Source organism: Oreochromis niloticus, linkage group LG3 (assembly GCF_001858045.2).
Source record: "Oreochromis niloticus isolate F11D_XX linkage group LG3, O_niloticus_UMD_NMBU, whole genome shotgun sequence".
Taxonomy (NCBI): Eukaryota; Metazoa; Chordata; class Actinopteri; order Cichliformes; family Cichlidae; genus Oreochromis; species Oreochromis niloticus.
The window spans coordinates 64,856,109-64,871,127 of record NC_031967.2 but is presented as its reverse complement, the minus strand read 5'-3'; the positions used below and the strand labels follow the sequence as shown (position 1 = coordinate 64,871,127).

At 41.3% G+C, this 15,019-nt stretch overlaps 2 protein-coding genes and 1 long non-coding RNA gene across 3 annotated transcripts in view; all 3 read right to left on the bottom strand.

Annotated features, from left to right (window-relative positions):
- LOC102078817 (zinc finger protein 665) overlaps positions 1-15,019 on the bottom strand; it is a 1,047,781-nt gene that overhangs the window by 550,467 nt on the left and 482,295 nt on the right. The window lies entirely within an intron of this gene.
- LOC112846508 (zinc finger protein 708-like) lies at positions 1,053-2,234 on the bottom strand (the record flags this gene model as incomplete). The annotated part of the gene is made up of 1 exon (XM_025906058.1): positions 1,053-2,234. A coding segment is annotated over one exon (1,182 nt), but the record flags the coding sequence as incomplete, so codon positions are not given.
- Positions 2,254-5,599, bottom strand: LOC109200582 (uncharacterized). Its single transcript, XR_002060738.2, has 3 exons — positions 5,546-5,599; positions 2,749-2,851; positions 2,254-2,294 (listed from the first exon to the last, which is right to left on the bottom strand). It is a non-coding gene; the product is annotated as an uncharacterized LOC109200582 (long non-coding RNA).

The window sequence follows — 15,019 nt, the reverse complement described above, 5'->3', positions numbered from 1 at the left end:
GTTCACTTCCATGTGTGTACGTTCACGTTTGTTACGATGACCTGACCTGAAGCTTTTGTCACAGTGTCTGCACTTGTATGTACACTTTTATTCGCGTATGCTTTTTCTTTAAGCTCATGTCCAGTGGTGAAGGATGACCAACACTGGTCACAGAGGTGCTTTTTGACCCCACTGTGGAAGAGTTCATGTATTTTTAATGTACTTGGTGTGTGGAAGCCTCTCCCACATTCTTTGCAGTAGTTCATTTTGTCTCCAGTGTGTCTACGTTGATGTGGTTTTAGGTCCCGTTCATGATTGGAGGTTTTTCCACAAAGGTCACAGAGAAACTCTTTCCCACCACCACAGTGACGACAGGGTTGAGAACTGGATCCATCTGTGTTGCTCTGCTTTTTTTATTCTTATCCTGAATGTTGCCTGAAACAAAGAGCATCTCTGCCAACGTCCAATTACATTTTACTGTTTACATTATAACACTCAGCTTACTGGGCGAAAACGACTCTTTATTTTCCCAAACAGTTCATTCAGTATAACTCCATAAGTTTACTGATGAGACTTGTTCCAAACAATCAGGTTAAAAATACAGGATAAAAAGATAAATACATACCTCACAGTAACTGCACTTGTACAGTTAGTTTCTTGTGTGGATCTGTTGGTGTTTATTAAGCTTATGTGGAAATTTAAAAGTTAACTCACACAGGTCACATTTGTAAGGTCTCTCCTTAGTGTGGCTAAACATGTGTTAGTGTAACTGTGCATCTGTTGTAAACAGTTTCCCACACTGATCACAGCAGTAAACATCATTTCCAGTGTGAATCCGTAGGTGAATATTTCGGTAGTGTTTTTCACTGAAACCTTTTCCACTAAAGTTGCAGCTGTACACCTTAATTCCAGAGTGGGTAACTTGATGCTTCTGTAAGTTTCGACTTTGAGCCAAAGCTTTACCACACAAGTCACAGTAGTGTGCTTTAACTACACTGTGGATGAGTTGGTGTTTTTTTTAAGCCCTCACGATATGTAAAAGACTTTCCACCCAAGTCACAGCTGTAAGGTTTAACTCCACTGTGGATGAGTTGGTGTCTTTTCAAGTGTCCAGACTCGGTAAAAGACTTTCCACACAAGTCACAGCTGTAAGGTTTAACTCCACTGTGGATGAGTTGGTGTCTTTTCAAGTGTCCAGACTCGGTAAAAGACTTTCCACACAAGTCACAGCTGTAACGTTTAACTCCACTGTGGATGAGTTGGTGTCTTTTTAAGTGTCCAGACTCGGTAAAAGACTTTCCACACAAGTCACAGCTGTAAGGTTTAAATCCACTATGGATGAGTCGATGTGCATTTAAATTTCCACCCTGGGTAAAAGACTTTCCACACAAGTCACAGCTGTAAGGTTTAACTCCGCTGTGGATGAGTTGGTGCATTTTTAAGTTTTTAGCCTGGGTAAAAGACTTTCCACACAAGTCACAGCTGTAAGGTTTAACTCCGCTGTGGATGAGTTGGTGTTTTTTTAAGTCTCCAGCCCGGGTAAAAGACTTTCCACACAAGTCACAGCTGTAAGGTTTAACTCCACTGTGGATGAGTTGGTGTGTTTTTAAGTTTTGAGCCCAGGTAAAAGACTTTCCACACAAGTCACAGCTGTAAGGTTTAAATCCACTGTGGATGAGTTGGTGTGTTTTTAAGCTGTCAGCCCGGGTAAAAGACTTTCCACACAAGTCACAGCTGTAAGGTTTAACTCCACTGTGGATGAGTTGGTGTGTTTTTAAGCTGTCAGCCCGGGTAAAAGACTTTCCACACAAGTCACAGCTGTAAGGTTTAACTACACTGTGGATGAGTTGGTGTGTTTTTAAGCTTTCAGCCCTGGTAAAAGACTTTCCACACAAGTCACAGCTGTAAGGTTTAACTCCACTGTGGATGAGTTGGTGTGTTTTTAAGCTTTCAGCCCGGGTAAAAGACTTTCCACACAACTCACAGCTGTAAGGTTTAACTCCACTGTGGATGACTTGGTGTCTTTTTAAGTCTCCAGCCTCGGTAAAATACTTTCCACACTCATCACAGCTGTAAGGTTTAACTCCACTGTGGATGAGTTGATGTGCTTTTAAGCTTCCAGCCCGGGTAAAATCCTTCCCACACTCATCACAGCTGTAAGGTTTAACTCCACTGTGGATGAGTTGGTGTCTTTTTAAGCTTCCAGCCCGGGTAAAATCTTTCCCACACTCATCACAGCTGAAGGTTTTCTCTCCCTTTCTTCTGTGAGGTTTGTCGGCCTCCTGAGAGCGCTGACTTCTCGCTCCATGTTGGTCCTGCAGTGACAGAGATACAAACAGAGGCAGTGAGTGAAATGCAGTCATGGAACAAACTGTAACTCCCTCTATTAGTGGAATCAAACATGTCAACAAACACATTGTAGGTGTGTTACCACCACCTTCTGGTGATTGTATCATTGAAATGTGATACTATGATACAATGACAGTTATAATGAAAAATACATACATACATAAAGAAATATTGATAAGTAGAGAAAATATTTTACTCATAAAAAATTGTGAGTTCAATTTTTAATATTTTTGTTTCAATGTGTGCCGATAAAAAATGATGTTTGTATCTTCTTGTAACATCTGAGTTCTTTGTTTGTGAATGCAGGTTCTGTATATATGGAGGACCCCCGGATTGGAAAAGATAAAGCTGCTGTTAACACGTTTTTTCAAAACCAACAAGCTGAGCACACAGTTTCAATAACTGTGATATTTTTCTCACCTTTTCTGTTGAAGTCATTTTTTCCTCTATAGTGGCTGAGCTGAGTCCAAATGGCTGAAATTGTTCCTCTATTGCTCCACCAGACTCTTCTCCTGTTACTCAACTGGGACATAAAAAGTATATGTATTTTATCCCTGATAAAAAAAAGCAGAGCAAATAAACATGACTAAACACCTCAATACTTATGAAACTTCAATGTGGAACCCGGTGGTTGTATGTAGGGATGGGTATCGTTTAAGTTTTATCCAATACCAATACCAAACCGGTACTTTTGAAACGGTGCCGGTGCTTAAACGGTGCTCGAATCGGTGCTTAAAGAATGGAGAACACAAAATTGGTCCAAAAAACCTCTCATGTTCAGCTGTTTTTTTGTAAAAAGATAACAATGTTAGGCTTTTCTGCAGCTATAGGGCATATATGGTCTCACTCTTGGCTGGAAGCAGTGCTTAACCAATGGAAAAAAACTCAAAGTTTTTTCCAAAAAACCTCTCATGTTTAACTGTTTTCCACTTTTTCTTTGGTCATTTTAGCCTTTTTGCCCAGGGTGAAGGGAGTATCTGCCATCAAACAAGAAGACAGCCGCATGTAACTACAACAGTGTTTGCTAGTTCACCTTACATGCATTAATGTAATAACGTGGTTAGCCTACTCAACGTAAATTACACACAAACAACATTAAGCTACTCACGCAGAGAAGAACGGCTGCTGCTGCCATCATCATCCGTTATCATTTCTGCTACACTGGCAGGGCTAGGGGCCAGGACTCTCCTCTTCGGGTTTTGGGGGATGTTGCTAACTCTGGGTCCGATAACAGGCACCACACCCGCAGTAGATGTGCTCGGTGTGAGGTCTCGCAGCAAGCTATCAAACACGGCGCATTTCTTGGCTTTAAAAAAAAGCGCTATGCGTCGCCAGGTGTTTCATCAGATTTGAGGTGTTACCTCCTTTGACAGTATCACAGTATCACCTTAAAGCACTTGTTGCAGGCTGCTGAGTTTGCATCTTTTGCTGTGAAGTACAGCCAGACTTTTGACCGCTTCGCCTTGGGCATTTTTAATCTGTAGCTCTGCTCTAAAAGAACGTACGTACCTGGACCCTCCTACTATCCTTGGAAACGTAAAATGATTGGCTAGAATCTAAAGTGTATCACAGCTCAGGAAAAAAAAAGCACCGAAATGTGCACTGCTTTTCGATCTGCTTACTACCGTTTATGTCAGAACCGGTGCCATCACGGCACCAGATACCGGTACTCATCCCTAGTTGTATGTATATATTTTTAGGAGCAGGAAGATGACAGTGACGTCCTATTGTCACATGAGCTTGTGGGCCATGCAGACGTAAACTTTTCTTAATCTTAAGCCTTGACTCTAAAACATATGCTGTTCCACAGTTGACCATAATCTTACAGAGAATGCGATGAATTTATAGATAATTAAAGTCAGTAATATATCCACAAACACAACAAGAAAGTCAGTTAATCCTATCATTCTACTAGAGCTGGGCGATAGAACGATAACGATATGTATTGCGAAATAACTTTTTCTCAATAGAAAAATTAAACTATTGCGATAGGCCTCATCTCTCTTGTTCTCTTAAAAAAAAGAAGAACAGCCAATCCAAAATAAGTAGCGCAGAGCCAAACCAATCACAGCCGCAGCGTCATGTCACGTGACTTGTTACATACAGCACAAGTGCCAAGCCGCACTTGTGTAGTTGTTTAGGAAGCAGTCAGCCGCCGTGCCGCCCATAATGGAGGAAATGAGTGTGCCGACTAGAGGAAAATCAACCGAGAGCGTGACCGAAGAGAAAACAGATGGTGGTTCCAATGCCAGAGAGATTGTCGAACGGAAGGGCCATAGAAGTCCCGTAGTGTGAAGGTACTTCGGCTACTTCAACTCTGACAAAAAACAGAGTAGCGCGCAGTGCAAATTGTGCCAAAAGCAAGTCCGGAAATCCAATAAACTGGTGCATGCTTAATCTCTGACTGAAAGCGCTAATTCGTCATTCGGTTTTTGTCAGACTAAAGATTCATTCATATTTATTATAAATAATTCTAATTACACATCTTGCTTCCATGTTTGTATCCTGTGTCACTAAAAATACATTTTATTTTAGTTTTATACATTGATTAATTACCTGTAGAATCTCCTTATCATATTAAGTGATTCATAATTGTCACTTCACTCAAAAGTGATTACATCCTTGCACTACATACTTTAGGTTCATTTTTTGCAGGCAGGTTTCTGAGAGAGAACAGGCAGATTTAGAATATAACATGCAGCGTTCTATAGATGGGTGCATAAAAAAATGAAAAATTACATGTATGTGCTAACTTTCTAAACACTTTGTTACGAAAGTGATTTACAAGTACAAAATATTTATGACCACATTTTGAGCCCATACTTGAGCTTTGCCCCGGAAAATGTCGCATCAGGCCAAAATCCTTTCCACGCCCACCCCTGTGACATCACGCTCCAAAGCCCTTTGCCCCCCTTCTCAGCAAGCTTCCACTACTCTCACGTGGGGTTGCGCTCCCCCACGCTTGTACCTGTGGCTTCATGTCCTGGGGGTGGGGGTTGGTTTTTCTCCTGCCCTGCACCTCTTCCTTTTGTTCATATTCCAAGACTATTTTTCTTTATGTATTCTTTCCCCCTAGCAACCGCCATATTATGATGTTGCAAGCAATCACAAACTCTACAGTCTGTCTAACTCCAGTATATACCAAGCAATCTATTATTCTCAACAGAGCTAAACTCAACATAAACTGAATCCACATTAAAGTTAGCTCGATGCTTACCTTTAGATGAGCCCACAAACCGAGAGAAACTCCGTGATGAAGCTGGAAATTTTTCCAAACACAGGAAAGAGATCAGGGAGCAGAGACCCACGTGGTTCACGCTGATCTCAGCTACGATCCAGGAGACAATGGTGTGCAGATAGATGCAGATATCGATCCAAACGTCGGTAGTGGTATATGTTCCTGTAAGTTCACTACTTTACTCCCGTTTCATGAAAAAGCAGCTCTCTCTGCTCGACTCCTCTCCAGCAAACACACTTAGCTCCGCCCCCTATACCCGGCTCCGCTGTGATTTGTTACTGTGCGGTCACGTGACTCAGCTGCACAACGTAACCCCGTGGAGTGTTATTTCAAAAGTAGCGCCAATCTCCTTTTCCTAAACTCTTTTCCTTGGCCTCGATGAAAATGTCATCGTGGGGCAGGGGCGGATCTAGAGAAATTTTCTTAGGGTGGCATGAGGGTGGCAAAGAAATCAAATGGGGTGGCAAAATCAAAGCCTTTTTTTCCACCCAAACACATATGCAGGTGGTTACATATGGTTAAAATAATTAAAATGCACTAAGTATACACGTTTTTCATATAAACATAGTCTATAACTTAATTATTGTCTTTAGCCCACATAATTACACACTTTAGTTACATAAAAAATGTGAGTTTTGATTCTATGTACTGTATAACCTGTATAATAAATAAATATGTAGCCCAATAAGTATAAAATCCAGAAAGCTACACAACATGGGGCGGTTCATTTACAAACACAAGTCTAACTTAAGTTTCACACTGTTATTTGTTAGAAAACAATCACATTGTTACAGCTTAAATTACACAAAATGTCAGAAATCTGCACTGTCATGAACAAAAATTTAAACCTAATTTTTCATGATTTGTTGGATTAACCCACTGAGGTCTGAAATACAACCGGCCATTTTTGACTCCTTTTGAGTTTACGTTTGTATTTCACCCTCAAATTGTTTCATTTTAGTTTTTCCCCTTGCCTTGTTTGGTATCATTCTTTTCAGCTCAACTGAATTTAGTTGTTTTTTTCACTGACATACTGCATTAGTATTACTGATCTGAAATCACACAAAGAACTTAAAATCCTAGTAGTATTTTTTTTACTGTAAAAAAAACCCACAGACATGTTGACTAAATTTTTATAACTTGAAATGCAAATATAAAATGTACATTTTGTAAACATATACAGCTATTTATCTAAAAATGCAGCCAATACACCTGCCGTTTTCTTCATTTTGTACAACCATTTAAAAATATTACTAAAACTAAAATGAGAGAACAATCAGGTGTTGCAATAAGATGCCCCACAAATGATGTGTGCCAATAAAAAAAAAGTTTGTCCACCAAACAACAGAGGAGAACAGCACAGGGATAAACCTGCAGGCCTGACAACAGGAGGTGTATCACTCTGCTGGTTTTCTACTTAGTGACAGTGTTTACACTGCAATGTGCCTTTGTGACATTCATTAGTGCCCTCACTGACACACAAAACAAAACGACTACACAACAGAACAACTACACAAGACCACACAACACACTAAGTATACACTCCACACTAAACGTCACAAATCGGCCACATCTAAAAACTCTCTCTCTCACTCGCTCTCTCTCGCTGCCGTTACCGTCACTCCCAAAACTCTCCCTCTTCCTAAACAACCAAATCCCACGTGTTGACTTTTTTTTTAATTGGTCGACATGGTACATTTTTCCACCGATAGGAAAGAGGTGGCTTCTTTTTCCTTTCTTTACTGTTTTCGCGCTGTCCTCAGAAAACGCTTAAAACACAAAAGACAAAAACGTGACGACAGTATTTAGAAAAAAGCATGGCTTATATAGTCAAAGGAGTTTGCAAAGAAAAGCGTCTGGACTTCTTTAAGTTGCTTGAAGACGTTTCACCTCTCATCCGAGAAGCTTCTTCAGTTCTAAGGTCAAATGGCCGAGAGTCCCAGATTTAAACCCAGTGGGAGTATCCCCCCAAGGAGGGACAAAGGACCCCCTGGTGATCCTCTAATCACATGCACCAAGGTGTGAAAGCGGGTGTGGTACCTAATCAGCCAGGGTTTCGGGTGAGCTCATGTGAAACCTGGCCCCACCTTGTCATGTGAATTCCTGAGGTCAGATGGCCCAGGATGTGAGTGGGCGTTAAGGCGTCTGGGGAGGGAACTCAAAACTGGATTATAGATGGCAGACAGTTGGTGTCGTAAACCACCGCCTCTGTTCAAAGATGGTCGCTCACAGTGGACATAGATGGGGTGGATTAGGTCCCACACCCGCTTTCACACCTTGGCGCATGTGATTAGAGGATCACCAGGGGGTCCTTTGTCCCTCCTTGGGGGGATACTCCCACTGGGTTTAAATCTGGGACTCTCGGCCATTTGACCTTAGAACTGAAGAAGCTTCTCGGATGAGAGGTGAAACGTCTTCAAGCAACTTAAAGAAGTCCAGACGCTTTTCTTTGCAAACTCCTTTGACTACGATGACCTGGATGACTGAGAATCTTCACAGACACATGGCTTATATATATTATCATAACTCTGGATTTACTGGCCTGTAATTAAAATTTAAAAACTTTGAAGTCCGAACTTTTAATGTGGGCTGAAACAGAGACTCAGCGTGGCTGCAGCTTGTTGCTATGTCAGCTTACATTAGTCATGTGATTTGGAGGTGCAGCGTGTCCGTGGACCACAGAGGGTTAATAACACTCACCTTCCTTCCATTTCCAGAGTGTAACATCCAACCACCTGTGTAAAATCCGAAATTCCCATGGTGTTGTTCAAAATGTACTCTGGCACAATCATAAACATCGCTTGCTACTGAAAACAAGAAAAAAGCCGATCCTGCTATGGGCTGTACCATTTGTTAATGGTGGAGGGGGGGAACACTATGCAATATATTTAGTTTTAGCATTTATATTCACTGTTGACTGTAACTACGCCCAAACTGTTAATGCTATCTTATTTTAACAAACAACACTGTCATATGCAAAACTGGGGTGGCACTTGGGGTGGCAAGGGATCATTTTAGGGTGGCACTTGCCACCCCATGCCACCCTTCTAGATCCGCCCCTGTCGTGGGGAGGACAACTGCTAAGAACTCGGGAAAAGAGAGGAGCTGTGCTGAGAACTGGAACAGCCTTACACTCGTCTCTCTGTAACAATGTGACACCGGATGTCCGCCTGTTGAAACTACATTGTGCTGAAGATGGACTACAAAACAAACATCTTATTTCGTCACAATGTGTTTTAACCCTGTTGTTTTATAGAGGTCATATAAACGAGAACAGCCTTTTAAAAATATTGCTTCATTATTAAGTTTGAATTTTAAGAAGAACGAACAGTTAGGGTCAGATTTACTAACATCTGCAGCAGCTCAAACACGTCTTTTGATGTTAAAGAGCTGCTAGATTTACTGAAGAGACTGTCCTAAAACTCTCCAGTCAGTCCTCAAGCTGTGTTTTGAGGTGAGCCCCACTTATTTTTCCTCCATAATACAGTTTATATGAAGCTGAAATGAATTACGCTTCTTATTTTTTAATAGTGCACACAGCTAACTCTCTCTGCTGAATATGTAAAAAATAAAAGTGTTACTGTGTTACATGCCTGAATGTTACGGAAGCGTAGAGCTGCCACCCAGGCAAAAGAAAAATAGAAGTATATCACGTTATAAAGTGAAAAGTTTATTGTTCTAACAAGATACTTTTCATGTTTGTACAATATAATTTTGACGTTTGAACAATATAATATCACGTTATTACAATATGCATAATTATCACGTCCGTACAATATAAATATTATATTGTACAAACGTGATAATTATGTATATTGTAATAACGTGATATTATGTTGTTCAAACGTGAAAAGTATATTGTACAAACATGAAAAGTATCTTGTTAGTCAGTCTCTGTGACCATGTGTCGTCCTCCGCTCCTCTCTTGTGTGGTGTCCCACAGAGCTCAGTTCTAGGCTCCCTCCTCTTTTCTTTGTATCTGCTCTCTCTTGGATCTATACTGAGAAAACACAGCATTGCTTGACAGTTAAATTAAGCCAGTGGTAAAATCAAGCATCTTTCAGCTGAGGCAGCTGGCTAAAATAAAGCCAATTCTTTCACAGAGGCACTTTGAGACAGTTATCTAGCACTCGATGGGATTACTGTAATGCACTTTATATATGGGTCAGTGCTTCATACATCTACAGAAGATTCAAAATGCTTCACCTCCAAAGTTTGAGCACATTTCCCCTATTTTAGTTTCACTTCACCTGCTGCACATTTCTTTTAGGATTCCTTTTCAAATTCTTTTATTTGTGTTAAAGCCCTCTATGGCCTTGTCCAATCTTATATCTCTGAGCTGCTACTGCCGTATACACCCACCTGCTCTCTTAAGTCAGCTGATCAGCTTTTCCTGAATGTACCCAGGACTGAGCATAAACTTAGAGGAGATTGTGCTTTTGCTGTAGCTGTCACGGGGTGCCGAGGCAGGCCGTGTGTGAATATAAATGGACCCAAGTGTGTATCCATGACCTTTCTGTTAATGAGAGTGTGGGGAATGAGTGGGAGGGTGGGGTGGGCTGCTTTTAACCATGTAAAGCACTTTGTGCTACAATTTTTTTTTTTTATATGAAAAGTGCTTTATAAATAAAGATTGATTGATTGATGGATTGGGAACTCTTCTTGTTTAGCACTCGTAATAACACAAACACTAAATCCTCCTTCTCTTGTGCTGTTTTGTAGCAGTGTATACACCTGAGACTGTCACCTGTCTGTCTGTCCTGCACTCTCTCTCTGTTTCTTTCTCTCTGATTGTGGAATAAAAGTATGAACATGTGTTTATAAGTTACACTTGTGTTTGAATCCTGCAGCTTATCACACATTTGATTTCCATGTGTGACAACTGCAAGTGTCCAGAGTGAGGACAGACTGAGGGACCCACTGCTGCACATCATCTGTGAGGCTTTGCACCCCTGATGATCCACCAGGACAAACTCAGCAGTGTGTGAGGAAGAGGAGGAGGAAGAGCCAGCAGCAGCTGACAGATGGAGATTATTAGTTAGTTTTAATCTTTTAAAAAAATAATTATATGCAACATTCTCTGACTGGAAGAAATTTGTTTAACATTTAAACCTATTTTTTGCACATTCCAGCACATAAAATAAAATATTTTTTTGTGTGTTTACACTCACTCTTTCAAATAGATGCAAGTAAAACACAGCAGAAAATAAATAAAATCAAAGACTAGTGGTCCTGTTTCACCTGTAAAGCAGGAGTGGGTTAGGTGGATGTTTGCCCTGGTGCAGGTGTACCACAGCGGTCAGTTGAAGAATCTGCGAGTTTCTCTGTGAATTTCCCATTACGTCGTAGCGCACTCGCTGCTTGCTTGGAAGTTTAGGGGGTTTTTTCACTGTAAAAAGAAGTTTTCTTCCCACGCACAACGGACGCTAATGTTTTTGTCACTTTTTATGGAATCAAACTCAAAGTAAGGTCAGTACTGCCACGCTTTAAACACTGCATGTGTGATACCCACTAATGTGTGATCACATTTATGTGAATTAATTTAAGTAATTTTACTTTCAATGTAAGTGATATTTCCATTTTGGAGTGCCCTAAATAACTACAGTAATTTTAACAGGAAACTTGGTAACTACTCTGGGATATTTGTAGCGGACGCTCCATTTTTGTACCAGTAGGTGGCAGTGTGAGACCATGGTTTGGCCTGTTGTTAGCAGCCTGAAGCGCATGCTCCGCGCTGTTTTCTCATAATGGCGGAGTATTCAGGAACGGCAAGCCACGTCTACTTGTCTGATCATTTCTTTCCTGTTTACAGGTTCGTATTGTGCCCGAAATAGAATATAACAGCAATTCCATCCATTATATAGCATAGATTAACCATTATGGTTGTAAACTGAAAGCGCACAACGTTGTGTAGTACAATAAATTAGACTATTGTAAGTATTTGTTTCCAGCTTTAGTAGCATTCTATGGTTAGCATGTTAGTTTGGGTCACACACCTCCTTATGCTCTGTGATGTTATTGATCGGCTCCACCGTTATTCTGTATTGTTTTAGTCCCTTGTTTTCTGCCATAAAGTGTTTCCGTGAATTCAGTGCACATGTCAAGATGGTGCTGATTACACCATTTGTCTTGTTGGAATTCGTTTTGAACAAAGTCTTACAAGGATATTGGTCATGGTTATGATGTTGGAATGTGTTAATTCCCTTTTGTCTAATTGGTAACAGAACACATATGAAGAATGTGTGAGTTATGCTTAGGAATAAGTAAATACACAGTTGTAATACTGTAAAAGTAATAAAAGGAGTGCATAATTGTGAATTTGAATAAATAATGGCGGAGTATTCAGGAACGGCAAGCCACGTCTACTTGTCTGATCATTTCTTTCCTGTTTACAGGACACATATATAGCTGTCTACAGGTGCTGCCACCCGGTACCTGTAACACATGCTCATACTCTCTCCCGCACTCGTTATATTATCCATTGTTGATCTGCAGACAGCTGTTGTCACGAATGCCGCACTCGCTTACGTCACTGTCATGAGACATTCTCGCAAAAAATCACGGTTTTAGTAACGCAGTAACGCAGTGTTCCTACGGGAAAGTAACGGTAATCTAATTACCGTTTTTGCAATAGTAATCCCTTACTTTACTCGTTACTTGAAAAAAGTAATCGGATTACAGTAACGCGTTACTGCCCATCTCTGGTTGTGATACCCTTTATCTCTCACCTGGGTTTGTTGGTTTTGTCAATTCAACTAATACAAAGAAGGACTGGCTTTGTTGAGCTTCCTCAGTTAAAACACTCACACGGGTACACACTTAGCCTGTATTTTTGTAGGAAAAATTACATTCTGGCAACTTAAGCTCACCATCTGCAAACTTAACATGTTCAAGATAACAGAAAACAACCTGAAGCCGAATTAAGAGAAACTCTATATTTGTTTCTTTATCAGTACCTGTTAGAAGACTGTTCACACTGTGTTGTTCTCTCTGCAAGGGTTTCTATCAATAAATCTCAGAAAGACACAGTAAACAGTTACCGTCAGGTCCCGATCTGCTACTAAAGATACTGTTACTGTTCCACGTGCATGTCTTTGAAAATGATGAATAAAGTGGCAAAACTGGAGAATTAAAATCAGTTAATTAACTAAAAAGTGACAGGAAATATGTGTCAGGTTAACATATTCATCAGCATGAACATTAGACAACTTCAGGTTCTGTCACAACCGGGCAGCCAACACAAGGAAGAGGACTCAGATGCAGACACCACACAGAGGCTCGGAGGAACAGTGTAAAACAAGATTTTATTTTGGCAAGCAAGGGAAACATGGGGAAAAAAATTGTAAAACGCAAAATCATTAAACATGAACTAAAGGTGAGAGGGAAATGAATCTAACCTCTGAAATTGCTCAAACCCATACACTAACCCGATTCTACAAATTCAGGGGACTAAAAAACTGAAAATTAACCCACACTATGGCAAGCAAGAAACTCAGAGTAACAAGATTCAATACTAGAACATTACTGTGGGACACTATGAACAAGAGCTGAACTATGAAGCAGTAAACTATATTAGAGCAATCTCAGTAATTCACTCAATAGTCACAAAACATCATGAGACAAGAGTCAGACTACGTGTATTGTAGCAGCATCCAAAAAGAAACGGGACGGAGGGGCTGGGAGGAGAAGTTGGCCGTCTGGTTGGGGTCTGGGATGCAGGTCCTCCCTGATGCTGCAGAGCCGGTGGTGGTCTGCTTGTCTCCACCCCAGGGAAAGGGGTAACATCTCCTGGGTATAGGTGCTGTTTCCCCCTCTGGGGGCGAGGGTACCTGGACCTGGGGTATAGACTATATTTTGGGAGTGTGACATAGGGCTTTGCGATATGGCCAAAATCTCATATCCCGATATAAGACATCTATCGTCCCGGTAACAATATAAATCACAAAAATGTAGCATTTTCTATAAATTCCATGAATCTCGGGCAGCTCGACTTGCGTGAAGTGTTTCCAGCTGCGCGTTGTGTACGTGGAGACGAGTGTTTAAATGGCCACTGTTTTCTTTGTGAGTATTTATTACACAGCGTGCTGCGGGGAAAGGCCTGTTCTAACGTTTGAGTCTAAGGTTTATTTTTTAGCACCTGACAGCTCTTTTTTGGTTCTCATCCATAAATACTCTGCATACTCTTTCACGTGATTCAGTTTATTTTGAAAACTCTCAACAGGATCTTGAGCTTTATTGTGAAAGGTTTATGTGGAAAATAAACAAGTGGACACGCGATGGTTTTACTGTCGTTTTTGCTAACGGCAACGCATAAAAACAGGCGCTTGTCCGTCCGTAGTGTGTTTATATTAAATATAAGAGACAGAGAGAACTGTAAGAAATTAATATAGCCACTACAGTGACCATCAAAACGATGAAAAAATATTGCCGTAAACAGTTTATTTTGCGACACCACGAAACAAACGATAGCGTAAAATGAAACGATAGACATTTTTATATCATCATCCGATACATATCGTTATATTGAACAGCCCTAGTGTGACACTGTGTGTAAAGTGTCCATTTGTGTCTGTCTCCACATTGGGTGAGTGCCGAGTATTTGTTTATGCCTGCATGAGGGTGGGAATGCACGTTTGTGTCTGCACGTCTATATCTATATGTCAGGTCAGGTCTTAAACACCACCTCTCTGGGAACAGAGAGGCCCTCCAACATATGGAGGCCTTTCTTCCCTCACCACAGTCCCTGCCGGTGGCTGATTCCCTCAGGCACTGGTGCGTTGGTGGTTCTTGGTGTCTAGGGCTGGGCTGGCTTAAGACCGTAGGCGAGCCCATAAATGGCAGGAAGTAAACATTCCTTACTAAGTGTAGCAATGGGAATTGCATTTACCTGTGTGTTCCGCCCGGAGTTTAGTGAGTGTAACACCGGAAGGTGAGAAGTAGAGACTCCTGACTGTTTATTAAGAGTTTAATAAAAGTTTACCTCGGAGGAGGGAAAGTTCAACCGAGCATCTTGTGGAGTTTATGGAGAGAACAAGATGAAACATGGTGGCAGCGGGGTCTAGAGTGATCCACACCGCGCTTTGATGACAACAGATTGAGCGGACGGTATCGACGCGTCCAGCTAGGCTAGTTAGCCTCGGAGGTGCTAACGGCTCAGGACAGCAGGTGAGACGCTGACCAGGAGAGCACAGCGGCGGCTACGATGGATGGATTGAAGCCACCCGCACAGTGGAGTATGGATTCAGTGAACCTGTCTAAGGCGTGGAAAACATGGAAAGAAGAGTTTACACTCTACACGGAACTAGCTCTGCCGGATGCTGAGGAAAAGGCGAGAGTGAAGTTGTTTTACTATCTGATCGGGGAACGGGGCAGGGAGCTCTGTGGAACGCTGATCGGAGCTGAGTCAAGAGTAACAGTAAGTGAGCTGATGAAAAAAATAGATGAACACTGTAA